Source organism: Halichoerus grypus, chromosome 14 (genome assembly GCF_964656455.1).
Source record: "Halichoerus grypus chromosome 14, mHalGry1.hap1.1, whole genome shotgun sequence".
Lineage (NCBI taxonomy): Eukaryota > Metazoa > Chordata > Mammalia > Carnivora > Phocidae > Halichoerus > Halichoerus grypus.
This window is the reverse complement of record NC_135725.1, coordinates 22,367,197-22,393,451: the sequence shown is the minus strand read 5'-3', so window position 1 is coordinate 22,393,451 and position 26,255 is coordinate 22,367,197. Positions and strand designations below refer to the sequence as shown.

Sequence of the window (26,255 nt, the reverse complement as noted above, 5' to 3'; positions counted from 1 at the left end):
CTGTTCGGTTGTTTTTAAAAGTAGTATATATGCATTTGTTATGGAAAATATTAAAAATATTAAAAATGCAAACAAAAAAATTAAAACAGCCTTGATCATAAGATCTACATAAAGCCATATTTTGGTTTATTTCCTTCCAGGCTTTTTTTCTGGGCATATATTAAGACATGCACACATATACAAATACACACAAGTATTCTCCAATCCAATATCATACCATGATATACTAATATCATATACTACTGCATTATGTACTTTTTTCACTTAATAATTATACATATTTTCTTGCCAATAAAAATTTTAAGGCAAGTGTTGTAAATTGATAGCCAATGAAGATGTTTGATTGGCTCACACAGTGGTCAACCACATGGAGCTGAGGAATAGCTAATCCTGTGAGACAGGGCCTATGCTCTCTACTTTACTGAAGTCTCCACTACTCTATTGCTCTCCAACTGACACTGGCAGCTACTGTGTCTAATTTCACTTGAACTCTTAAAAAAAAAAAAAAAAATTAATAGTAGGGTTAAGAGGAAAGTGAAACAATCCTTCTCTTTTCCATGTCTCTACTTTATATCCAGACTACCTCACTCAATTCTGTTACCTCTTGGCACCCAGGTTTGGGATCCTTTTACTAAAGCATGTTTTGTAAAAGCTTCAGAAAATACAGCAATGGGGCACGTGGGTGGCTCAGTCAGTTAAGCGTCTGACTCTTGGTTTTGGCTCAGATCATGATCTCAGGGTCGTGAGATTGAGCCCCATGTCAGGCTCTGTGTTTAGCAGGGGGTCTGCTTGAGATTCTCTCTTTCCCTCTCCCTCTGCCCTTCCCCCCTCGCTCTCTTGCATGCTTTCTAAAATAAATAAATAAAACCTTAAAAAAAAAAAGGAAAATACAGCATTTTATGACTTCCATAATTTATTGAACCAAATCACCGCTGTTGCATATTTAAGTTGTTTCCAGCTTGTTGATATTACCAATAATACTGGAAGGAACATCTTTTTACATAAATGTAAAAGAGAAATTCCTAGAAGCAGAATTGATTTTGAAGGGCAGGAGTATTTTCTTTTTGATATGTACTTCCAAATGCATTTCAGAAAAATTGCACCAAATGCATTCTACTAACAACGGGTGACTTTGCTTATTCCCTATTCTCTATGCCAGAGCATTACTATACTTTTTGGCAAAAGTAGTTGCCAATTTGAGGAATTAAAAGTGGCATTTCAGAGGGCACGGGGGTGGCTCAGTCAGTTAAGAGTCTGCCTTTGGCTCAGGTAGTGATCTCATGGTGCAGACTGAGCCCCTGAGTTGGGCTTCCTGCTCAGCGGGGAGTCTGCTTCTCCCTCTCTCTCTGCCCCTACCCCAACCCGTGTGTGCTCGCTCTCTCAATAAAATCTTTTTTAAAAAGTGGCATTTCAGGCATTATGCTAAGTGAAATAAGTCAGAGAAAAACAAGTACTTCATGATCTCACTTATATGTGGAATTTTTTAAAACGGTGTTTAAAAAATAATAAAAATAAAAATGGCATTTTTAGGGGTATCTGGTTGGCTCAGTTGGTAGAGCACACAACTCTTATTCTTGGGGTTGTGAGTTTGAGCCCCATGTTGGGTGTAGAGCCTACTATTTAAAAAAAACATTTTTAATATGTATTTCATACTCATTTGTTTCATATATAGACAATTATATTTTCTTTGGGAATTGCCTATTCATGTATTTGCTCATTTTCTACTAAGGTATTCATAATTTTCTAAATGGATTATACAAGTCCCATATATTAAAGATATGATTTTACTTGGTCATATATGCTGCAGGGTTTCCCCCAATTCTCATTTTAATTTTGTGTGTATGTGATTTTTTTTTTTGACATGCTGAAGCATTTAACATTCACGAAGTCAAAACCAGCCATACTGTGTTTCCTTCGTTTGTTTGTATGCTTACAAAGTCTCTACCTTGTGACTGGGTAAAATTTTATGTATATTTTCTCCTGTTTGGTTTCATGGTTTTCCCTTCTATATTTATGCTTTCAGTATCCCTTTTGCCCTCCCAACAAGATTGGCCAGGGCTCCACAGTCAAATTCTGCTTCTTGGCCATGCGGCACTATATCACCCAGGGTTATGTCTTACTTCTCGTGCTTCTCTCACTCTTCTCAATTTCCCACAATAGCTCCTTGCATATTCACAATCCTTTAAATATTTCTTAGACTGAAATATGCTTCAAAAAATGATTTGGGGAATATCATAAAAATGCAGTTGTTCTGCTCCCTGAGGTGGGACCCAGAAAAATTCATTTTCACCAAGGACCTGAAAGAAGTTTCCTGCAAAGTGATGAAGGAATTACTGGGCAGGCCCTTTTACCAATCTGCAATCTGTCTATATCTACATCTCTGTGTCTATACAGAACTACGTCCACATCCGTATCTGGGTAGTACCCACTGAACACCTGTAGCTGTCTATCCCCCAGGTACCTCAAGCTCAATCCAAAGCACAATTCACTACCTCTCCACTCAAAACTGCTCATCCGCTAACAACAAAAGGTTTCCCTGCCCCATATCTGAATCAGCCATTTCTCCAAGGATCTCTAATATCTTTTATTGGATAATGGCATTTAGAAACTAAGATCTGGGCACCATATACCTACCATTATCTTGTCTTAACTTTGAACTGTTTCCTCGGGATGCAGTTCCAGCAGTGAGATTATTGGATTACAGAAGATGAAATATTTTATGGCTCTTGATTCAATATTGACAAAGATACAACCAGTCCATTCGTGGGCCCTGTTGGGACCATATATCTTTGCCTCTCCTCCCTCAGCTTGTGTCAGTCGCTAATATTAAAGTGGTAGCATTACCTCACATTGTCCTCCTGACGCTAGAAGTTCAGAGGAGAGTTCTGAAGTATAGCTCCTATCCCTTCCTTCTCTAGTTCCCCAGGGATTTTTGCTGATGGAGTGAACAGACACACTCTGAACAAGAGCCAAAATGGGAAGAAAGAACTAGGTGGGCAAGTGCACTAACCAGCTCCCACTCATGCCCCCTCTCCAAATCAGTGCATGTCTGGTACATATGTAGAGGAAGATGAGGCCAAGGCAGGACCTGTAAGCAAGGCTTCCCACTTGCATTTACCTCTAAGCATCTTCAGAATGCACCAGGAAGTCTAAGCTGGCCTTTCATGATGGCAGTGAAAAAAAGAGAAAGATGGGCATGATTTCTGAACTTTAATGAACAGTAACAACATCCACCAAAAATGTGTGACCCAGATTAGCTTATTGGAGGGAATGGAGGATGAAGAGAAAGGTAGTCAAGAAGAGGATAGAAAGGGGGCAGAAATGTGACTTCTCCTAGACTCCCTCAGAGTTATCATTTGTGACAAGAGGGGGATAGAATTCCAGGCATACTCTCCAAACATGTTTACTCTTCCTTGCCTCAGGTAAAGCCCACATTTGCTCACCCAAACTAGGTCCAAAAGACACTACGAGGCCCTTGGAAAGAACAAGACTTGCTATAAGCTGTCTCGATTTCCTTAAGGGCCAGAAGTGAAGAAAAAGATGCCAGGAATATAACACTGTATGTTAACTATACTGGAATTAAAATAAAAAGCTTAGTGGAAAAGAAAAGAAAAGAAAAGAAAAGAAAAGAAAAGAAAAGAAAAGAAAAGAAAAGAAAAGAAAAAAAAGAAAAGAAAAGAAAAGAAAAGAAAAGAAAAGAAAAGAAAAGAAAGGAAAGGAAAGGAAAGGAAAGGAAAGGAAAGGAAAGGAAAGGAAAAGAAAAAGAGAAAAGAAAAGAAAAGAAAAGAAAAAAAAGAAAAAAAGATGCCAGGGAAGAATCAGAGCAGATATTGATCATCCAAACAAATCTTGTACCTGCCCCAAAATGTGCCACTCCTATATTGCTGCTGTTGGTGAGCTCAAGAGAGATCTCTTCCTTTTATGGTTCTTCTGATGCTTCTGGGTGACAGGAACTCCTAACATCTCCAAACTGGACTGCTTTAAGTCCAGCTCCTTCAGTTAAACCCAGAGGTTTGGCCTTAGCTGAAGGGGTGGTCAGTAATCCACCTGAGAGGCGGCCGGCATCCGGGCTAAGAACGCTGACTGCAACGTGGCTCTGCCACTCACTAGCTGTGAGATTTGGGGCTCAGTTTCCCATTTGTGAAATGGAGATGTATTCATCAGGGTTCTCTACAGAAACAGAACCAATAGGAGATATATGGGGTGAGGAAGGGAGGGAGAGAATTATTACAGGAAATGGCTCATGTGATTATGGAGGCTGAGAAGGCCGCCTGCAAGCCAAAGCTGGTGGTGTCATTCAGTCGGATTCTAAAGGCCTGAGAACCAAGAGAGTTGATGGTATAACTCTCAGCTGAAGGCCAAAGAGTGAACAAGGATGAGACCATGGTAGAGGTGGTGGGAGTGGTGACGGTGTAAATCCCAGTCGGAGTCTGAGGACCAGCAGTGCTGTAAGAGGGCAGGATGTAAGAATGGATGTCTCAGATCAAGCGAACAGCAAATGTGCCCTTCGTCCTACCTTTGTTGTTCTATTCAAGGCCTGAGCTGACTGGATGATGTCCATTCACACCGGGTGAGGGCAATCTTCTTTACTCAGTCTGCTTCAAATGCTAATCCTTTCCTGAAATCCTGCCACAGTTACGCCCAGAAATAATGTTTTACCAGCTCTCTGGGCATCTCCCTTAGCCCAGTCAAGATGATGCATAAGATTAACCATCAGGTGTTAACAGTAGTGACTTCAGAGTCATTGTGAGGAATAGATGAATTCATATGTAAAGTACTCAGAACAGTGAACTCAGGAACAATGGTTAGAAGGTGGTAATGATGGTAATGGCGACCATGAAGGTGCCAAAAGGCATCTTCCTTCAACCTGCCAACCTGCCGGTACTAAAATTCCCTCTGACCACTGCTATAGTTTGAAAGCGGTCCCCAAACTCTGCTTCAGGGGATGCTACTGTTCTGGAGCTGAGCCAAAGAAATTGATTGCTACAATAGAGTAGTGACAGTCTTCCCGGGCCCTCTCTCCACCAACTGCAGCCCAAGTTAAGTTAATGGATAGAATTTTTTAACTTAAATTTTCATCCCATTAGTTTTTACACCTTTAGTGCTAAGTGAGCATTTGGAAAGAATTAATGAGTAGAACACAATTATTATTGGAAATGCTCAGAAAGAGTCACCCAGGCATAGCTGAATAGCCAGATTATTTTTCATGAAGATGTACCCAATTGTTTCTATTCTAGATTGCGTAAATATAAGAGTTATTTTCTGCTAGTAAAATTAGCCTTAATTTGTATGAGAGAATGAAATATGTCAGTATTTGGTTTTGCCCTACCAAGAGGATAGTAGCGTCCAGGTTCAGTGCTAGCTGAGAGAATATGGGTCCCTAACATGAGGTACTGAAGGCCTTCATGTCATCTCCAGGTACAGGGCTCACTGACTGTAACACTCTTCTGACCCTTAGCATGGACCATCTTCCAGAGTTTCTTATTCTTATTCTTAATTACTCATCATTTAAAATATTAGTTTTTATTTCCCAGATATACTTACACTCTCTGAAAGAAGAATTGACTTTTATATAGTTCCTTATGTCTTCAATGGCTAGAAGAGAACTGTATTTTTAGTGTATATCTAAATAAACATATTGGTTAATAACTTATTACTTGGAATGGATTATGCTTCAAAATTTTTAACTTCCATTAACTGCCCCCAAAATGAGACGTGGGGCACCTAAGTCTTAATAATTAAGGGACTAGAAAATGTCTGCCTAAGGACCAAAAGCCCACAGTATGAGGTCTATAGCTGGAGCTTTATGAGTAGGGCATTAGCCCCTAAGAGTTGTTGCTGGGAAAAAACCCTGCTCCACCAAAGAAGTTCCATTCCCTTTAAAGGCTTGCTGGAGGCCATCACTACCAAACTGTAAATGATTTGCACTTTTCTGGGTCCTAACAAGAGGCTATTTCCCTACTGATTCCTTTTACATATGGAAGAACTGTTGCTTTTGCTTTCTACATAGACCACTGAGCTAAACTCATTGAAACTAAATTTAGCTTGAGATTCTTATTGGATATCTGTTGAGATTATTGAACTATACAGTATTCTATCTTATCAGGACATTTTTCAAGAAACGTGAATGATAGGGTTCATAGAAGGAAGGCTCTTTTTGCACTGGAAATCAACATTCTCAGCCTTAACCTCTTCCACTCACAATGAACACCCTCTCCCCACCCATACCTTTCCCCACCACCATCTTGGCTGCTATACTCAACCCAAAGGGGTGATGGAAATGAGAATACTTCATGCCTAGAAAAGAATCTCCTAATTTGGGGTGCCTGGGTGGCTCAGATGGTTGGGCATCTGCCTTCGGCTCAGGTCATGATCCCAGGGTCCTGGGATCAAGCCCCACATCGGGCTCCCTGCTCAGCGGGGAGTCTGCTTCTCCCCCCCTCTGCTTCTCTCCCTGCTCATGCTCTCTCTCTCTGTATCTCTGTGTCTCGAATGAATAAATAAAAAAATCTTAAAAAAAAAAATCTCCTAATTCTAGCCCAGTGCAGTTATGGACCTTCCAGTCCATGCTCATCCTAATGCCTGTGAATGAACATTATTATGTGAACACAGTTACTGAAAAAGAGGGGTATATTTTGAAGGACCTGTTTGAAGACATTGGATAACAGTTGGCAGATTGCAAATCCTTAATATGCCTCCCCATATGACACTGAAGGAATTCTTATTGAGTGAAATTTAAAAAGAACTAAGTACCACCTTCTGCATGTTCATTATTCCTTCTCCATCTCCCCTCCTCCAATCCTGGGAGCTCAGTACTGTTCACAGCATAAAGATAGGCTTTGTTCTATCTTCCCAAACAGAACTTTTCCTGAAATGGCTGCCATGGGGGAGGGAAAGCCGATAGGATTGGTATACATATACAGCAATGCTAAATATACTATGTCTTATAAATCATAAGGTTCTCTTTCTCTCTCTCTTTTTTTTTTAAAGCCTAATTTGAGTAGCCAAGACTGTTTACCTGATGGTCTGATTTTTCCAGACTGGAAATAGCCACACCTAGAGAGAAAAACCACTTCTTCTTTTCTCTCACTCTTCTCATAAACACAGGTTTTATATTTCAATTTTTTCCATCTTTCTAAAGTATGCTGATTTCAAATGAAAGATTTCAAATGAAGAAAGACACATAGAAGAGGTCCTAAATAGTCTCTTGGTAGACACAGAATTGTTGAATTTAAAGATAATTGAGTTTGACTTCTACCATATAACAGCAACCCACGGCCATTAGGATTCTTACTTAGACAGGGCTCATCAATTCTCACTAAACCTTATTCACAAATTTGAGAGACCTCGGCCATTGCTAATAAAATAGATGATGTGAAAGGAAAGTCTCTGGGAGGAAAGTGGAAGTTCCCAGTTCAAAAAGAATCCTAGACCAGACCACACTCCTAAAAAAAGTTCCATTAATATCTAAATGACTTCCTAATTTCTATATGTGTTTCTCAAGGTCTTTCCAACGCACAACTTCATATTTGTTGGGTGAGATGGTGTGACATTCAAGAGGAGCATATGTGAGACCTAATTCCATTAAGCTCTCACTGGTTAGCCACGTTTTTTTCTTATTATATTATCTAAAGGGGCAGCCCGGGTCATTTAGCCGCCAAAAGCAACCGTCGTATGTTGTGATGAACTGTTGTTCATTATTTTTCAAAGCGCTCCCACCTCAAATTCCATTTTTAACTTCCAAAAAGATACGTGTATTAGTGTTATTTCTTCTTGAGTATGAAACAGCCTATGAATGTAGTGGTAGGGGGTGAGGGGGAGGGCATTCAAGGTCAGTGGCTCCTGCCTTTCCCTGAGATCCAGTTATCCTGTCCCCAAGAAACACCATGATGATGTACTTCTTGAGCCCCAGAGGACTGGGCCATGACCAGACCCAGACTAGAGTCCCACAGAAAACGCCTTGGGAATCCATGCTGCTCTGTGATTTTCCAGGCTGCATCGTAGCAGGGTGGTACTTCCCCAGCTGCTAGGGGAAGGGTCTTCATTAAGTCCCAGGCAAAAAAAAAGGGAAAGGGAACCAGGCGGTTAGGGCCAACCGCTGTGTTAAGGACTATACTGTTAGCTCAGCTCATCTCATTCAGTCTAGCAACCACCATGAGAAACCCATTGCTATCATCCTGATTTTGTAAGTGAGGAAACTGGCCCAGAGAGGGCAAGTGGTTTGCCCAAGCTCATATAGTAAGAAGCAGATAGGAATTCCATTTTAGGACCCTCTGTCTCTGAGCCTGGTACTCTCTTTTTATGTTTTTGTTTTTGTTTCTAGGCTTGGGGGTGGGTGTGGGCAGGGAGATGGGTGAGGGGTACCCTGGGATGTGGATGCTGGGATGGGGATGCAGAGAGGGGAGGGGAGGAGGCAGAAAAGGGCCAGCAGAGCAGGGAGTGACAAAAGAATATGCAGGAAATTCCCTGAAGAGCTTTGAATCCTACTGATTTGGAACTATGACTGACTTAAAGGCAGGGATTATGATTTATTGTTGTAAAAAGTGTAAAGGAAAGAAACAATCTGTCCTAATGTTATTGATTATAGTTTTGGGGTTCATGACTTTCTGTAAGCCAGAGGTGTTAATCAAATTTAAAAATTGTATAGCTGGGATGGTTCACTTTATGTCAATTTGACTGGGCTAAGGGATGCTCAGATAGCTGGTAAAACATGATTTCTAGGTGTGTATGTGGGTGTGTTTCCGGAGATTAGCTTTTTTTTTTCTTTTTTCTTTTTTTTTTTTTTGCTGGTCCTTTTCATTATGAAAAGGGCACTAGGCCTTTTTATAATTGAGACATAATTAACATGTAGCATATCAGTTTCAGGTGTTCAGTGGGCCTCACGACTGCAAGTGAGCGTCATCTAATCCATTAGGGGCCCCCCGAATAAAACAAAAAGGTGGAGGAACAGCAAACTCTCCTCTTTTCTTGAGCTGGAATGTGAAGCTCCTGGTCCTCTTGCCTCCAGACTCCAAAACTTTATACCAGTGGTCCCTCTCTTCTCAGGCCTTTATACATGAACTGGATCATACCACTGGCTATCTTGGTTCTCTAACTTGCCGATGGCAGATGGTGGGACTTCTCGGCCAGTTCCTAACTTCGGTCCCCTACTGGTTCTGTTTCTCTGGAGAACCCTCACTAGTACGACTGCATAATTGAAAGCAGTGTTTTTAAACGAGGTGTTGTAAAGTATGCTTGTGACCTGTGTGTGCGTGCATGTGCATGTGCAAAAGACCGAGAACTAGACTGAGATTTAAAAAAATGTGTTTCTTACTATGGTCCTGGTCAAAGATCCTTGAAAGCCATTGATTTTAAGAGGGCTTTGGAGGCTAGGAATAAATCAATTCACATTCAACAGGCCAAATGTTTCCAGATGTGTTATCAGGGCCCTGACTACATGTCTACTGTTACCAGGACATCTCAAACCACTATTAATCACAGAACTACCTATGCCCCCCCCAATTTTGTATTTTTATTTTTAAAAATGTTATCATTTGTGAAGCTGTAAATAAACACAATTTGCCCTGATGTCCTAATCGAGTTAGGACTCACGGTCTCCCTCATTCCTCTGCTGCTGCTTTTGCAATCTGGGGTATGGACTGGGTGCTGCCAGAAAGCACATGACTGAAAGTGGCTGTGTTTCCCTGCTGGCGGGCACAATTCCAGAGCCCCGAGGCAGCTGTGAGCTCTGTTTGCAGGGATATAAATTCTTAAAGCATCAACCTTACCTCCAAAGTGCTGAGAGAAATCCTACCAAACTTGTGGGCAAAATACATATAAACGTTTTTTTAGCAGTAGGTCAATGAGGGATGTAATCCATGAGAGGAGAGTGAGAAATGGTACCTAAGTACTCAGCTGTGGAACATGGCTCCTAGTGAGCTCTCCCAAGTGCTGGGGTTCAAAACCAGCCCTCCCAACTGCGACTCTGGGAAAGTACTGGGCTTCAGGTTTCTTGTCAATAAAACACGGATGGTAATGGTACTTACCTAATAGAAATGATGTGAGGGTTAAATGAGGTGATACAAACAAATAAAGCACTTAGAAGAATGTCTGACACATAGTAAGTGCTCAATAAGCAAGGGTACCCACAAATTTAGGAAATTAACAGGATGAGAATCCACTGTGAAACTGGTGCATGACCAAAGAAAGGAATCCTATTGACTTAAAGAGACTGGTAACATACACATAACATAAAATGTATCATCTTAACCATTTTGTAAATTAAATAAAAAAAGAAAAACTTTTTTTAAGTAGGCTCTACACACCCAGCATGGAGCCCAATGTGGGGCTCGAACTCACAACCCTGAGATCAAGACCTGAGCCGAGATCAGGAGTTGGATGCTTAACCAACTGAGCCACCCAGGCGCCCCTTCACCCTTTTTAAGCACAGTTCAGTGGCATTAAGTACATTCACATGGTTGTGGTGCCATCACCACCGTCCATCCAGAGGACATCTTGCAAGACCGAGACTCTGTACCTATTAGGCAATAACTCCCCCATTCCCTCCCCTCCCCAGCCCCTGGCAACTTGACTTCCTGTTAACAAATTTGCTTACTCTGTGTGCCTCCTCTAAATGGAATCATACAGTATTTGTCTGTGTCTGGCTTATTCCACTGAGCATAATGTCCTATAGGCTGGTCCACGTTGTAGCACGTGTCAGAATTTCCTTCCTTTTTAAGGTCCATTGACTTTTTAACCTATCAACTGCTTTTTCTGAGTTTTCAGAAATTAAAGATGTAAATATGACGACACCCCCTCTCCCCAACAAAGGCAAATAACTTCTTGAAACCCTCCCCGGAGTTACCTGGAGATACCGGTCTCCGTAGAAATGCTAATTGGAAAACCAGTTTTCCTAAGAAAGGTATGATTCCTTGAGGCAGGCTGTTTACATTAATCAACATTCCTCTAATACTTGTCAGTGTTTTGTAACACTTTTTTCAAGTGCCAATTGTAGCTTGCCAGTTCTTCTGAAGTGTGGAGGCTGTTAATGGGGAAAACCAGAATGGGAACTCTGTCCCCTGGGGGCTTTTTCTGCAGGGTGAAGCTGTTAATTTTTATCATTTTCATTTTACACAATCGTTGCTTAGGTGGATGATGGCTAGAAATATTGGATGGACGGATTAGTCAGTGTGTGAAAAGTCCCGGCTGCCCTGTATCTTCCTATTCGCCTCCCTGTAAGGTACTCAAGTTTTTCGCCGAAAGTTGTGGATTTAATCTGTTCACACACAACCAGAATCTGCTTACCACTGTCACAGAAATTTTTCCTTTCAATAAACATAATGGTGATAGGAAAAACAAAAAACACGCGAAACAGCTACGATGAAAGAAAAAGAAAAGATAGATGGGACCTTCCAACTGTCAACTCTTAGATTATGCCTTGTCACTTTTCACGACTTTTTGGGGGCAACTACTTATTTATTAGCACATCATAAATATGTGCCTCTGTGATTCTAGATGAGCATAACACCAGTGTCCGAGATTTAGTGCTATTTTCATTTCTTTCAAGATTAATATTCAAAGCTTAGTACACAGAGCAATCATCTGTTTCAGCATTGTATTTCAAAATATTAAGGAAATTCCAAAATTAAACCAACAATTTATAAATTTCACTGTGAGGCTCAAGCAATGAAAAGGCCGGTAGAACCACTATTTATAATGGGAATTAAGAAATTAAAATTTATTTGCTGCTACCTTATTTTTAATATATAAAGTTTTGTTTTTTGTTTTATAGTAGATTTTCTGGTAATTCTGAGCTTGATGGCCCAAAAAACGATGCATCAGAGGATTGCTAATGTAATGTGTTAATTTATTTAAAGATTTCCATTTAATATTAATTGATAACTAAGGGTCATTTAAGACTACAGAGAAAACAAACAAAAATAACATAAAAACTAAAAGAACTAAAAGAGCCAGAGCAGAGTGGGTAATCCTTTGGTTATTAGTAGGACAACTTTTCCATGATCAGAGAAAAAAATAAACAAACACAACACCATTTTTTTTCATACTTTTTAAAACTAGAAACATCATGAAACAATCTTTTAACTATAAAGGAAATTTCCATTTTGGCACGTGAAAAAGATGTAACACTAACCCTGAAATGGTTTTCCCACTTTCTATCATGAAAAATTTCAAACATACAGGAAAGTTGAAATACTAAAAGGAGTAGTGACAGATTCTATCCCTAAATTCTGTGACGGTAGACCCTTCAGCAAATTTGCTTTCTCTTTCTGCACACACACTTTTTATTTGCGGTTACAGACATCATTTGAAGTTACAGGCTTTACCAAGAATCTTCTCAGAACAACATCCTCCTACACAACCACAATTTTCTCACATCAAGAAAATTAACCATGATTCCATATTACCTAATATCTAGTCCACATTCAAATTGCCCAAGAAAGTTTTTCATAGTTGTTGGGGTTTTTTGTTTTTCTGGTTTGTTTTGTTTTGTTTTGTTTTTAAACAAGGAGCCAATAAAGATTCACATATTACATTTCCATCATATGCCTTTGTTTTTAGGGAACAGTCCTCCCTATTCCCTTCCCTATACCCGTAACTCGGGCTTTTTATTTTTATTTATTTGTTTGTTTATTTTATTTTATTATTTTTTTAAAGATTTTATTTATTATTTGAGAGAGAGAGAATGAGAGACAGAGAGCACAAGAGGGAAGAGGGTCAGAGGGAGAAGCAGACCCCCAGCTGAGCAGGGAGCCCGATGTGGGACTCGATCCCGGGACTCCAGGATCATGACCTGAGCCAAAGGCAGTTGCTTAACCAACTGAGCCACCCAGGCACCTGTTTGTTTATTTTAAAGTAGGCTCCACACTGAACTTGGGGCTTGAACTCAGGACCCTGAGATTTAGAGTTGCATTCTCTAATGACTGAGCCAGCCAGGTAGCCCTAACATTGACTTTTTAATAGAGCACAGGCCAGCTGTCTTGTGAAATGTCCTAACGTTCTGTATTTATGTCATTTGACTGGTTCATCTAGGCCTAGAATAGAGACTAAAAAGACATCTGGAATACTGCCTAGCGTTCTAGCTCCTTATCTATTCCCAGAGACCTGCCTTCAACCATGAGGAACACCAAGAGATCACAGCTAAGCTGAACTCCAGCTTCAACTCTTCAAAGCGATTGCTAGTTTCAAGAAGAAAAGGTACTTAAACGATATTGCCAAAACAAAAGCTTTTAAGGTCAAAGGAGAGGTGTCCTGTTTTAATGTTGATCTAGCAAGTCCAGGGTCTGCAGCAAGGTGGGCCATCCCAGACAGCATTCAGGGGTCAAGGTCAGCTCTTGTTTTATGTGAACATGTAAGGAAGGACCAGCAAAGGTGCTTCCTTTAACTTCCTTTTGCCTACCAAATGACTCTGGCTTCTGTTGAGCTAAATGCTAAACTGAAAGAATAACAAAAAAAATGTTATTATCTCAACTTTTATCAGACTTTAGAATGGGTTAAAAAAAGGCAGGGGCTTGCTAACTTCACTGAGACACACTGGTATGTTATGCTCTGAGCTCCAGGAAATGTCTGATCTTGCCCCAAAATACTGTCTTTGCATTTCAAGGGCAGCTCCCCAAGGACTTGGAGAGCTCTGACAGAAAGGCCCTCTGCTTGAACCATTTCAAGGAAAACTAATCATGAATCTACATGAACGCATAGGAGTGTGCCATCCATGTGCATAAGATCTAAACAGGCCTAGAAGGGGGCATTAATATGTGGGAGAAAATGTTCCAGTGGCATTTGTGACTGCACTTCTCTGATAGCTTATGGACACAGGCTATTTTGGACTGGTACCTCTCTAGAAATACAGACTTAAATAAACAAAAGTGCAGCCTCCACCGAGGTGGTGTTCGTCTGCAGGCCAAGTGTTTTTAAAAAACGTGATTGGCCGGCTAAGAAGTGTATCCGCCTGGTGCCTCAAATTCTCAAACACTTTATTTGAATACCATGTGAATGGCTAATCTCCTACAAGTTTTGGGGCTTTAACAAGGTAAACAAATGAGTGGCTGTGAAAGTAAACACTGCATTTCCTCCCAGGCTCATCCTCAGATCCAAAATTCCACTCCCTCTGTCCCTTTCACTAGCCCCAGCCTTCCCCTTCCCAAGCTTGGTCTCTTGTACCCTGCAGAAGTACTGAAATTGCAAAGGAGACATTTTTAATTATAAGTACTACAGTAATGAATTCAAGTACACTCGTTTATCATAAAGGGCTTTCCCATCTGTCTCTAAAGTATACTTAAAAAGGCTGTGTATTTGATAACATTAGCACCGAGCATCTTCCACATGTTACTGTTCAGCATTTTAGATGTTAGCTTCCCGCACACACCCCACCCCCCCAACATGGTGGTTGTTCCAGAAAAGGCACATTTATCTCTGTGTTTGGGAGTGCCTGTGTGGTCTCTTCCTAATTTATTTGCACTCTAATCCTCAGGGATAGCATCCCAATCCCCGTAGGCAAAGGGAGATTAGGGAATGGGGCTGTCTGCTTCTCCCCACCCTAACAGAGAAGGGAAAACAACTTCCTCAAGTCCCTCAAGTTCATCTGGCCACTGTACAAATTGTTCTTGAGCATGGAGGGTTTCCAAAAGCCCTAATTAGCAACTCACAGCAAACATTTCTTTGCATTAGCTAATGATCCGGCTACACTTGTAAGCAAACAGAACCAACATATCTAATCAATGCTGAAAAACCAACCAAATGTCTATTAAACATCTGGATGTAATTTTCTAGTTAGAACAAAATGAAAACATATGCAGGTTCCTTTGATCTGCATCTTAACAAAGAAATTGTTGATAAAAAACCATACTGGTCAGTCAATGTGTCATTTTCATAAACTCTACTCGTTTCTCTTCAAATGCTCCCAGTTTAATTTAGTTGGTTTCCTGCAATCTCTAATTTTACCATATTGTGTGAAACCGCAAGAGATTCTTTGGATGTGATTTTATTTGAGGTTTTACTGCTGCATGGATCTGCTACTGATTTTTTTTTTTTTCTTTCTTTGCTTTCTCTCCTCCATGCCCCACGCCCATCCTGCTCTTTCCTTTTGGTAAAGGGCTGGGGGAAAAGGTTATAAAGCAATGCTGGGAAAATTCTTCTGGACCCTACATTCATGGGTTTAATAAAACTCTCAGTTAAAAAAAAAGTCAAATGATAAAATGTATAAGCAATAACTCACAGCTAAAAGGAAGAGAAAATAACAAGTGATCTTCAGAAATTGACATACTCATTTCAAATAAAAAAGTAATAGATTTAAAAGATGCATAATTGGGCGCCTGGGTGGCTCAGTTGGTTAAGCGACTGCCTTCAGCTCAGGTCATGATCCTGGAGTCCTGGGATCGAGTCCTGCATCGGGCTCCCTGCTCGGCTGGGGGTCTGCTTCTCCCTCTGATCTTCTTCCCTCTCGTGCTCTCTGTCTCTCTTTCTCTCTCTCTCAAATAAATAAATAAAATCTTTAAAAAAAATAAAATAAAAAAAAATAAAAGATGCATAATTTCCATGACCAGCATCCATAGTTTTTTCTATTATGTCTAGAACCTATACGATATATAACATCTAGTTTTTGTAGTGACTTATGCCATTGGTTGAGTTGAAAATTTGATAGTCAGCAACAAATGAATGGAAATAGACCCATATGCATCAAAGATAAACAATCTGGCAATCTTCTTGTTTCTTTGCAGAGGATAAAGAGGGGATTGTTTTTTTTCAGAGATAATTTTCTATGGAAGTGGAGTACTTAATATCATTTCATGGAAAAACATCATCAACATACGAATATGTTAAAGGTAAAAAAGATTATGGTTAACAGACTTTAAATAGAAGACTAAAATGATAGATTTCATGAGTAGGATTATTTTTTTTTAAACAGGCTGTAGACAATCTGCACATATATTATTTATTTAAAACGTAAGATTAAAGCTACTTGATTGTTTAAACACCATCATTTGTAATGCAGTTTGATGAGAGTTTTGTAGTATAATTATTACAGCATGAGAATCACAGAGAAAATATGACCTTGAAAAGGGGCCCAGCCTTCTCCCTCTGTCAAAGAGGATGGGATGCACTCGAAAACCAACCATCTTTATGCACACAATTAAAGGTCTTCCAATTTTAAAATCATTACTCCTTCTTTTCTCCAGATACTACATTATAAGAAATTTAGAAGGCTCCTTTCTCAAAATACCCCGTTTTAATTTCTCTGTTTAAACCCAATTACCAGTGTGTGCCAGTGAATCAAACTAAAGCTTGGGTAAGCCAGGCAAAAGTGTCAGTTGCCCCAGCTGACACAGCATGCACAGGCTTATCTGTGGCATCCAAGTTCCTTCTACACAGTCCTGGAGCTGATTATGGGATGAACTGACCACAGACTGACACACAGGGCCCAGTCACTAGATGAAGATTTCAAGGAACGCAGGTTGCCAAAGGACAAAAAACTTAGTTGCCCATGAATCATACTATTTCAAAAAGTCCTCTATGTGGAAAAAGCCAGCTCCAGTCATCACTCAATTTAACTTAGGAAAGAGGGACAGTGCTTGCTTCCTTTTCATTCTTCATGTTAGCAAAAGGAATACTGTAACCCCCTCCCCAACCCCACTTAATGAGAACACTGCAAAACCACACGCCGAACTTGTTTAAGAATTTACTGTGGCCTTGTACAAGCTGGCTAAAATGGCTCCTTTAATTTTTCATTTATAATTGATATTTGGGATTGATGCAATTATAGACAAATCAATATCATGCATATTTAAAAACAACCCCAACAGTGAAATGTATTATCTAAAATGATTCTTTTAATATTTCAAGAAAAAGGTCTCTGAGAAAGCAAATCTTCGAATAAAATGTATTTCTCTTTAAATAAATGCCTTTCCATAAGTCCCTTGAAAGTAAAATAATGAGAACGTGAGGGTTATTAATACCCAAAACTTGTTAAGTATCTTCCAACGTAGGATGAGTGTTTGTCAAAGATGTGTCTTTCTTACGGAAGAACTCAACACCATTGGGCTACAACAGCATTATTCACTCACCAATCGTATGGAAATAGCTCAACCTAACTGTTCTTTAAACAAAAGTATAAATGCGGCAACACTGAAGGTTTTCTGCTATGTGGTGTATTTGGAGAAATAGACAAAAACTGGAGATTTACACAGTATGCCCCATTTATTTAAAATTTCAAAATACCTTTTAGGTCAAGTTCCACTCACAAGAATTTTAGCCACGTCATGTACCCAACGCTTCCCATTTAGCTCCTCACGCAGCTCAGCCCTGGGGTACCACCCGAAGTATGGGGTAATGGCGGGCAAGACAGGTTCCAGGTCTCCAAGCTGGTTTATCCCATTGTCTCCCTTTGTTTTTAGTAATTGGAAACAGACTCGGTCATGTTGCTGAGAGGCCCCTAAAACTCTCAGCGACTCCCTACTCCCGACCCCTTCGACAGCGAAGTCGAAGACAAGGACGGACCAGAGATTTCGAGCCGCGGGCAAAAGCCTCGCATCTGCGACTGGGACGTGCGTGCCTTACCCTGGGAGCACCTTAGGGTATCCTTCCCGCCAAACGAAGGCAGGCCGACCTTTTTTGCAAAGTCGTTTGAAATGCTCCAATAAAAGCCAATCCCTACCACCTTGGGTGCAAAGGGGGGGCGTGAGCATTAAAAGCCTAGTCTTAGACTGCCGGTGTACGTACGCCAACCAATGCGCTGCCGCATTTTCCACCAAGTGCACAGTCCAATCCTTCTCACGAAAAGGCAGCTCAAGGAAAAACAATCCTCAGAGAAATTTTTGAATGTGACCTCACTTTCAAAAGAGGAGCATCAAACAAGGGACAAGCACCGAAAGACGCATTTGGCTCGAACTACCAACCCCCCCCCCCATAAGAAACTACGCGGTTAGTCTCCTCTGAGTTACTTTCACTGAGATCTGAGGATTTCCATTAAAGGGAAAAGTGAACAAGTGGCAGGATTTTTGCAAACTCGAGCCCCAGCTTCCGCGGCTGCACACTCGCCGGTCCCTCCCGCTCGCGCGCTCCCGCGCGCACCCTCGCCGGCCCCACGTTACTTTGATTGACAGCCCGGCCCCGCCGCTCTCCTTCCCACCGACCTTCCCATCCACAGTGCCAATCTCCGCGTCTCGCCTCTTCCTATTGGCTGGTTTCGGCGTCCCGCGGCTCCTCCAGGAACAGTTCCTCACCGAGCCCGGGAGGACGCGGCTGGCGGAGGAGGGGTGGGGGGTGTGGGAGGGGAGACCGGGGAGACGGCGGAGATGGAAGCGAGTGGGGTGGGAGAGGAGGGGGAGGACGGCCCGTCCAGTGTTGCGCTGCCATTGGCTTCGGGGAGGCGTTGCGTCAGCACCCCACGTTGGGCATGGCGCACGCGATTGGCTGGCGCACGCTTCCCCGCTTCCCCTCCGCTACCGCCCGAACCCACGTCCCCCGCCGGCTCTGCGCTCCCGCCCCCCGCCCGCGCAGGGCTGGGCGGGGCCGGCGCTGGTTAGCTCCGGAGTGTGAAACCGCGTGTTAATGTAACCGGCGCGAGAGGCGCGGGCGGCGGCGGCGGCGGGAGCGGCGGCTGCAGGAGCAGCAGCAGCGGCGAGTACCCTGTGCCCCGCGTCCCCGAAGCAGCCGACTGCGCCACCCCCACCCTCTCACGGCCGGGCGGGACCCGTGCCGCCAGCCCGGACCTCCGCCGGCCCGCGGCGACCTAAACCCCGCCGCGACTACTCCGGACCGGTCCGCGGAGTTTGCCCGCCGGGTAGGGAGGCCGAGCGGCGGAGCGCACTCCTGCTTTTTTTCCCCCCACCATCTCGTGGATGTCGCCCCCCGGGTCGTGAGAGAACTTTGCAGCGGGCTGGAGCGCCCTTTGCAGAGAGGCAGACGAAGGGAAGGAAAGAAAGAGGGCCCAGGAAGGGGCTTGGAGGAAGAGTCCGGTGCGGCCGTGCGGGGCGAGTGCGCGCGGGGCGCGGCGCCCGGATGCACCCCGGGATCGAGGAGCGGCGGGCGGCTGCGGGACTGCCCTCCGCGGTGTAGCCCCGCCGGGCCAGGAGGGTTTGTGCAACCGCGGAGAACACCGAGTGTCGGTCGCACGGGGCGTGCCGAGCCGCCTCCCGGCGCGCCCTCCGCACTTTCCCCGCCTCGTCGTCATCCCGCGCTCCTCCGCCCGGGCTGAGGCAGCGGAGCGCCAGGCGCGGAACCTCCGCCGCCCGGACCTCGCTCCTCACCGCCTCCCGGGAACCCACGAACGCCCGGCTGAAGGCGCTGCCCTGACCCGCAGCGGTCGGTCCCGAACGTCGCCAGGTTTGTTTGTGTGGGTTAGTCGGGGGCGCCGGGCCACCTGCACCTCGCCCGCGGCCGGCGCCGCGGGGAAAACCGGGAGAGGAGGCGGACCGGGAGAAGAACGAAGGAAAGCAGCCCGCCTGGATTTGTTTGCTCGGGACGGGGATCGCCGAAGGGAGCGCGGCCGGAGTCACCGCGCCCCCACCTCTCCGCCTGGGCAGCAGAGGCCCGCGGGTTGGATCACAGCCCCCGCGCGCTCTTCTTGGGCGCCGGCGTCACCGCGCAGGTTCTTGGTGCAGCCGGGCCCCGGGTGCCCCGCCATGTGGCCCTGAGCGAGGGAACCCGCACCGGCGGGAGCAGGAGCAGCCGAGTGGCCGGTGCGCCCCGCCGAGCGCGCTTGCGTGCGTGGCCAGCGCGCTCCCCGCGCTCCGGGTTTCTGCCTGGCTTCTCGGCTTAATTTTCCTCGGCGGGATTAAAGTTGGAAATTGAGCGGAGAATTGAGTTGCCCGGAAACAGAGCTACGGCCGCCGCCAGAGCGATGTTCCCGCAGAGCCGACACCCGGTGAGGCGCGGCAGGGTGCTGGGTGGAGGGGCCGAGCAGTGGGTTGGGGGTGGGGTGGGGTGGGGATAGGCGCTCTTCCGGTGCTGTAGGGAGACGGGTGTCTGCTACATTTTGGAGGACCCCCCCCCAGCCTCTAGGGGTGCAAGGCTGGGGAGGTCCGGGACCGTCCCCTCCTGTGGTGGGGAGTGAGCTGAAACTCTCAATTTTTCTCCTTTACTCTGGGCCCCCTCCGAGTTGACGTCTAGACAGGGCGGGCGGGGGCGCCCGGAGAGGCTGAGGTTTCTTTCCCGTAGCGACAGCTTCCCCCTAACCTCCCCCCCGCCGAGACGGGTAGGGCGCCCCCCCTTTGTTTCTTGTCTCGCCCATTTACATGTCAATGCGGCCCCCGTTCCGGCGCGCCTGGAGGTGGCCCCGGCGACTCTGGGAACCGGGAACGTTAAGGAGTTGTTTTTCTCCTCTGATTCCCGGGGTCATTATCGCCCCCGTGGGGAGGGGGTGGTGGCTACGACGACAATTTGGCCTGGTCTTCCCCGGCCGCTGGGGAGCCCCTGTCCCTCGAGCCGGTGACCCGGGCGCATGTACTGCGACCCGCCCTGGAGCACGGAAGAGGCCTGCAATCTTTGGAGGCTCCGGATCCGGCGAGGGTCCGCTGTCTCTCCCGCATAAAGTGCAACGCAAACTCGAGTTCAGGGTTCCGTTTTCCGCCACTTCTAACTTTATTTTTTGCTTACGTCCCACCCACTTCTCCGTCCTCTGACTTAACTGTTTTATCTATGTACCCGCATCCCTGTCCCTCGGTTCCCCTCGCCGGTCGCCCCCAGACGCCGCACCAGGCTGCAGGCCAGCCCTTCAAGTTCACTATCCCGGAGTCCCTGGACCGGATTAAAGAGGAATTCCAGTTCCTGCAGGCCCAGTATCACAGGTGCGTGTCCGGCCGCGCAGGGCGAGTGGTAGCCCAGGGGCAGCCCCGTCCCCTCCTCGCGCAGCCTGGGGGCTGTGGCGGCTGTACTTAGTACTTGCGTCCAGGCGGTGGCGTGTGGAGTCGCAGTTAAGACCTGTCATTCATGTTACCCCCTTTCCAGGTTCTTCCCGGGCCGCCTCTTCTTTAGTCTCCTCCTCCTACCATTGTTTCCCTTTTGCCCGTTTGCTGCGGTTCCAAGGAGTCTTTTTTTTTTTGAGTATTTAGAAGTTGCATGAGAACCGTCAATATTTGCACTTCGTTTATTTATTTTGCAACAGGCTGAGCTGAAACCTTGGTTCAATCGATGCCCCAGCCCTGGAGTGCAGGTTTAGGGAGGCAGAGCCGGTGTTGAAATCGCTCTTTGCCATACTAGAGGATTGTGTTGTCTGAGGCAAAGTTCGTTATGGAAGGCTATAGATGCTGTTAGCTGTGCCCATCATTGGTGGTGAAGAGGGAGGTGGATAGGTGTAGGGAAAGCTCCCCTTCTTTGGCGTCACTCTGGGTTGGTTTGGGCAGGACAGGGGACTGGGGTCTCATTTATATACATCCCAGCTTAGTCTCTTCATCTGATGAGACCTACTTCAAAAGGTTTGTAAATGAAAAGTGATTGTAAATTTTCTGGAGATATTAGTTTTTTCTCTTGTTCCTATGAAGTCTTCACTGATTAGAGCTAAGAAATAACTGTGTAATGACAGTTTTTATTTTTGTCAGGCTTGAGAACAAGCACACAGATGCTTGGGTGTGAATTTTCTTATTTTGTCAGAGGTTTTTCTGATTATTGACCTTTTGTCTGCTTGAAGATAATCATCTCTGGAACTTGAGGCATACCTGCCCACACTGTTTACCAAGCAGGGAGGACTTCAACCCACTTTATTGCAGTAGCTACTTCACATATTTTGGCAGGGATTTAAAAACCGAAGATTTTAAAAGGGACCAACAATTGTAGAAGTAACTTTACAAGTACAGTTTTCAAACCTAGAGACTGTTTGAGTTGGCAGAGATGGGACAAGCCTATGTCTGACGCTGAAAATTGTGCAAAGGCCAGATTTTAATGGAGTCCAAAGGAGCAAACTGGTGCAGGGAAGTAGGAGTGAACAGATGAGCAGGAGGAGAAATCAGTCTTCTGGGTAGATCAGAGGTTTTGACAGATTTTTCATTCTTGGCATCTGACCAGGTATGCACCAAGAAGAAAAAGAATAGTAGCTGAATGGAGACCCTGTCCCGTTCACCTGACCCCTTTTCTCTATAAAATGCAAGGACAAAGCTTTTGCATGTTTACCTAGATAGTTTATGGCTTTTCCAAATTGGTCTGTGTTTTTACTTGAAGTGCAAATATGTGAGGCAGATGTTAAAACAAGTGACATAATGTTTACATTAAGTTGCCTGTTTTGTTTTTGTAGCCTTAAATTGGAATGTGAGAAACTGGCAAGTGAAAAGACAGAAATGCAGAGGCACTATGTGATGGTAGGTATCAGAGATTAGACTTTTCTCCTTTTCATGTAAGATTAGCAAATATGTGTTCCGTTCCTAGCATTGCAAAACGTGAGTTAACGAAATGCTTGGTTTTTTTTTCTTTTTGCAGTATTATGAAATGTCATATGGATTAAACATAGAAATGCATAAACAGGTAAGCTTTAGTTAAATCTCTAGTTGAAATGAGAAATCAGTCATGATTCCATAAAACTGGCTTTGTCCTCAGTGGTGGGGGGATTTGTATGCTGTTTTCTTGCCTTGGTTTCCCTTCCTGTGAGTTGGTGGTAGTATTTTGCAGAAGGGTCGCTTCTTGACAGTTACAAATCTTTAAATGACTAGGTGAGAGGTGCTTTGGAAATGTGAACCAACCTGTTTCTAGGCTGATAGAAATTGAGTCTCTGAGTTGACTTTTCCACCTGGGTAGATTTATTCTCCTCTTGAAAGACCTGGGTATCCTGTAGAGTTCTGAAATTCAGAATAGCTTGTTTTTTTGCTGGTTTGGACAGCAGTGTGGTCTTATATTCAGGAGTTCCTTAAGCAGGTTAAACATCGTATATGACTAACTGAGGTTCTCTTCATGCTTCAGGGTTGCATAAAGTGACACTCAAGATTAGTGGCTTATTAGCAAACATCTTTTTGGAAAATTTCTCAGTTGATGCAGATTTGGAGGTGAAAAAGCATTCTTTTATGGCCACAGCATATGTTGGGAGTCGCTTCAGTCCTAGTGGTTTTAAAAGCATGAAAAGATTAGTGACTGGAAAGCTCTAGCTATGACTATGAGTTTGCAAGTTCCCATAAAATTCACACTTATGGCTACTATAATGGTGTATAAAAAGAGTATTGAGCTGGAACAAGGCACTAAGGACCTCATAAGAGAAGAAAAGCTAAATGATTGCTCAGCCCAAAGGACCCTCGATTGAGTAGTCATTGTCTGCCAAAGAAAGCATTAATGGCAGGGTGTAAGTATTCTGGAGATATGCTGACATTCACTTTTTCATCAAGACGCTGGTACAATAAGTCTTTTAGAAATCGATTGCCTCTTAAAAAATTATCATCAGATGAAGTTGCACAGTTGGACACATTTCAAAGTGCAACAATACAATTCTTACTTGATGTATATGTGCTATTTCATCTCAAACCCTTGTTTCATTAAATTAAAGAGCATGGCTGACCGGCTGGGGCACAGTGGAGAAATTGATTAGTTCAGCCTTCAGATCTTCCTTATATTCAAAGACTTTCATTAAGCAAGTGTGTTTCAGAGTTGAATTCTGCTTTTGTAACTCCACACTCTTTGATTTTTAATTCATCATAGATTTCATAATGTTAAGTCGTGTACACTAGATCTGTTCTCAGATATGTGTTTGGAAAGGGATAGTTAGGTTCAAGGCCTTTCATTAATAATATAATTGGGCCTTTAAAAATGCTGATTTTATCCTGATTTGCAAAATTGGTAGCCTAGATTACGTTGGGCTTGTGCCTTTGTTTTTTGTGTTTCAATGGCTTGTGCCTGATTGAGGCAGTTGTAACTTGTTGATAGTAATTGGGCCAGATCATCTATGGTCATTTAAATGAATTATGCAAATAAACTGGGTGAAGGCGTTGTAACCTGCCACTTTGTTTTTTCTTTTAAGTTACCCCAAAGGCACATTTTTTTGCTAACAAAAATTCTAGAAGGGTAAGAGAAGAGTGAGCTTTTTCTTAAACTCATAAACTCAGAGGATTTAATAACTTCACCAACTCTTTTACAAGGAAACACCACCTCTGTGTGATGCTGTATGCTGGTATAGGATTTATTGGGGGGGTAAAGGAGGTGTGTAATTCTTCTGGGTTCCTGTAGGTTACATGGTTACATGACCTCTTCTTTATCGAGTAGGAAAAAGGAAGAAGGGGCGAGGAGGGTCAGGAGCCCCATGGTGTGAAAATAGGTTTCTAATGAGTTTTTATACACTATTGGGCATTTGTGGGTAATATTGTCCATCCATGAGCCAGTATGCATTAATAATATGCTGTGTATAATTGGCTCAGTAATTTGAAAAATGTGAAAAGCTGAGAGATGCCATGTTCTTCATAGTAGGGTGTTAAGACCCCTGAAATTTAGTTTATACTGTAAATGCTGACAGACCCTTAACTAGAGTGGTGTGCAAAGCAGTGCTGTAATTCAGTTTAAAGTGGCCTTACATTTGAAAAACATCCTTCTGAATGTCACACATTAATAATAAGTTCTGAGGAGGCATTTGGTGCAGCTAGTAATCATAATTCTTATTAAAACTGGTGACGTCTGGCCCCCAGGGTGTAGCCAGGCTCAAATTGATGCTTTTTGCCGCCTGATCACCAGCATGGCCTAAGTGCTCATTATATTGTAGAGAGGGCCTTTGGAGCTCTCATTAGATTTGACAGGAATTCTCTCTGGGGGGAAACTGGGCATTAGCGAGACTCCTGACAGGCTGAAATTAGTCCTGCTTTATGGCTTATAACCAAATGCTAGCAAGGCATCATCAGGGGACACAAAAAATTGTCATTTCTGACAACATCTTTGTTACTGAAAAAAAAAATGCAGCAATGGGGAAACTTTCCACGGAGAGAGCTTTAATGTTGTTAAGATTTGTCTGCAGTGTGACCGCTCCCTCTCCCCACCTTTCATCGGGTTTGTCGAAGGAGTGAGTTTTAGAGATTTCAGTGTCAAATCTCACCACCGACTTTTCCGTCTGGAAGTTTTAAAGTGGAAGCGCGTCCAAATCGAGAATGGTATAATTGTGGTTTCCTTACTTGGTTTGGTGCCCACAGTCCATGTTTATGTTGTGTCAACACTTCCTGATAAGCCTTCCCCTCACTTTCTCTGCTCCCATATGTGCTGGTTACTGAAAAGTCAGTGCTCTAGGGATGGTAATGGGTACTTAATTTTTTTTACTGTAACATTAAGACAGGTTTTTTTGGGGGGGGTTTTGTTTGTTTTGTTTTGTTTTTGAGGGGCGCCTGGGTGGCTCAGGGTTAAGCACCCGACTCTTGATTTTGGCTCATGCCGTGGTATCAGAATCCTGGGATTGGGCTCCTTGCTCAGTGGGGAGTCTATTTGAGATTCTCTCTCCCTCTCCCTGTGCCCCTCCCCCGCACACTCATATTCTCTCTCTCTCTCTCTCTCTCTCTCTCAAAATAAATAAATAAAATCTTAAAATAAGAGTTCTTTTTTGTTTGTTTTTGTTTTTGTTTGAGTCTTTTGTAGATCTCTGCATGTCCATCTCTCTCCAGGTAGATTGTAAATTCTAGGTATATCTATCCGGGAGAGGTAGAGACATCTCATGACCCGTCATGATGCCACCAGAGGGTTAGGGTGCGTTACAGAACAGCAGATGAACGTGAGTCTGATTGTTTTGAGGGCTGTGCCTGGTGTGTTTGGCAGTGTGATCTTTCAAGTTTTGTTTTCTGTCATGTGGTGTGGTGTGACCTCATTCGATATTTTTGGAACAAGATGCACTGTAAATACATACATAAGCCTTATTTATTCCACTTGTGTATCTCTTCAGGATGCTGATGAAGCCATGCCATAAGTTGTCTTTAGTGGCGTGAATTTGTACAGCACTTAACAGTTTTCAGAAGTGATTTGCCTCATCCTGTGAGGTAGATTGGGTAGGTGTTTTGCTCTTGCCTGCGGCTACGGGCATGTGTTCAGAGTCCGGATTTGTCAAGGCCAAGTTTCTGCTGAAGCTGGGGTTTGGGTCACCTGGTCCCTAGAATTCAGTGCTGCTTTACTTTACCCAGCCCCCTGCCATTGGAGGATGAGGCCAGTGGTGGAATCACCTTTGGGCCTGTCTGGTGACCCAGTCGGCCTGGCTGCAGGTCTCTCCTGCTCTCTCTCTTTGTGCTGACAACTTCATGATACACAATCATGTCTGGGCTAGATGCATGTTCTAAGAATTCATGAAAATCAGCAGTACTGACTGGCCTGTGGAGGTCACAGCCATGGGT

The 26,255-nt window shown here is 43.8% G+C and overlaps 1 protein-coding gene and 1 long non-coding RNA gene across 9 annotated transcripts in view; one reads left to right on the top strand and one right to left on the bottom strand.

Annotated features, from left to right (window-relative positions):
* The window catches only part of LOC144380150 (uncharacterized), a 166,487-nt gene extending 148,166 nt beyond the window's left edge, over positions 1-18,321 (bottom strand). Inside the window, exon 1 of the long non-coding RNA XR_013443969.1 lies at positions 18,126-18,321. This is a non-coding gene — a long non-coding RNA (uncharacterized LOC144380150). The remainder of the gene's footprint in view (positions 1-18,125) is intronic.
* Positions 18,322-18,523: 202 nt separating this feature from the next.
* TLE1 (TLE family member 1, transcriptional corepressor) overlaps positions 18,524-26,255 on the top strand; it is an 88,018-nt gene continuing 80,286 nt past the window's right edge. For 2 of the 8 annotated variants that reach the window (XM_036113968.2, XM_036113964.2), the window contains exons 1-4: positions 18,524-19,858; positions 20,680-20,780; positions 22,220-22,283; positions 22,402-22,446. In XM_036113968.2, the coding sequence (XP_035969861.1) occupies positions 19,835-19,858; positions 20,680-20,780; positions 22,220-22,283; positions 22,402-22,446 (234 nt within the window). In that variant the 5' untranslated portion in view covers positions 18,524-19,834. Of the gene's footprint in view, positions 19,859-20,679; positions 20,781-22,219; positions 22,284-22,401; positions 22,447-26,255 lie in introns of those variants that run through there. The other 6 variants (XM_036113963.2, XM_036113961.2, XM_036113960.2 and 3 more) reach the window with 5 other exon arrangements.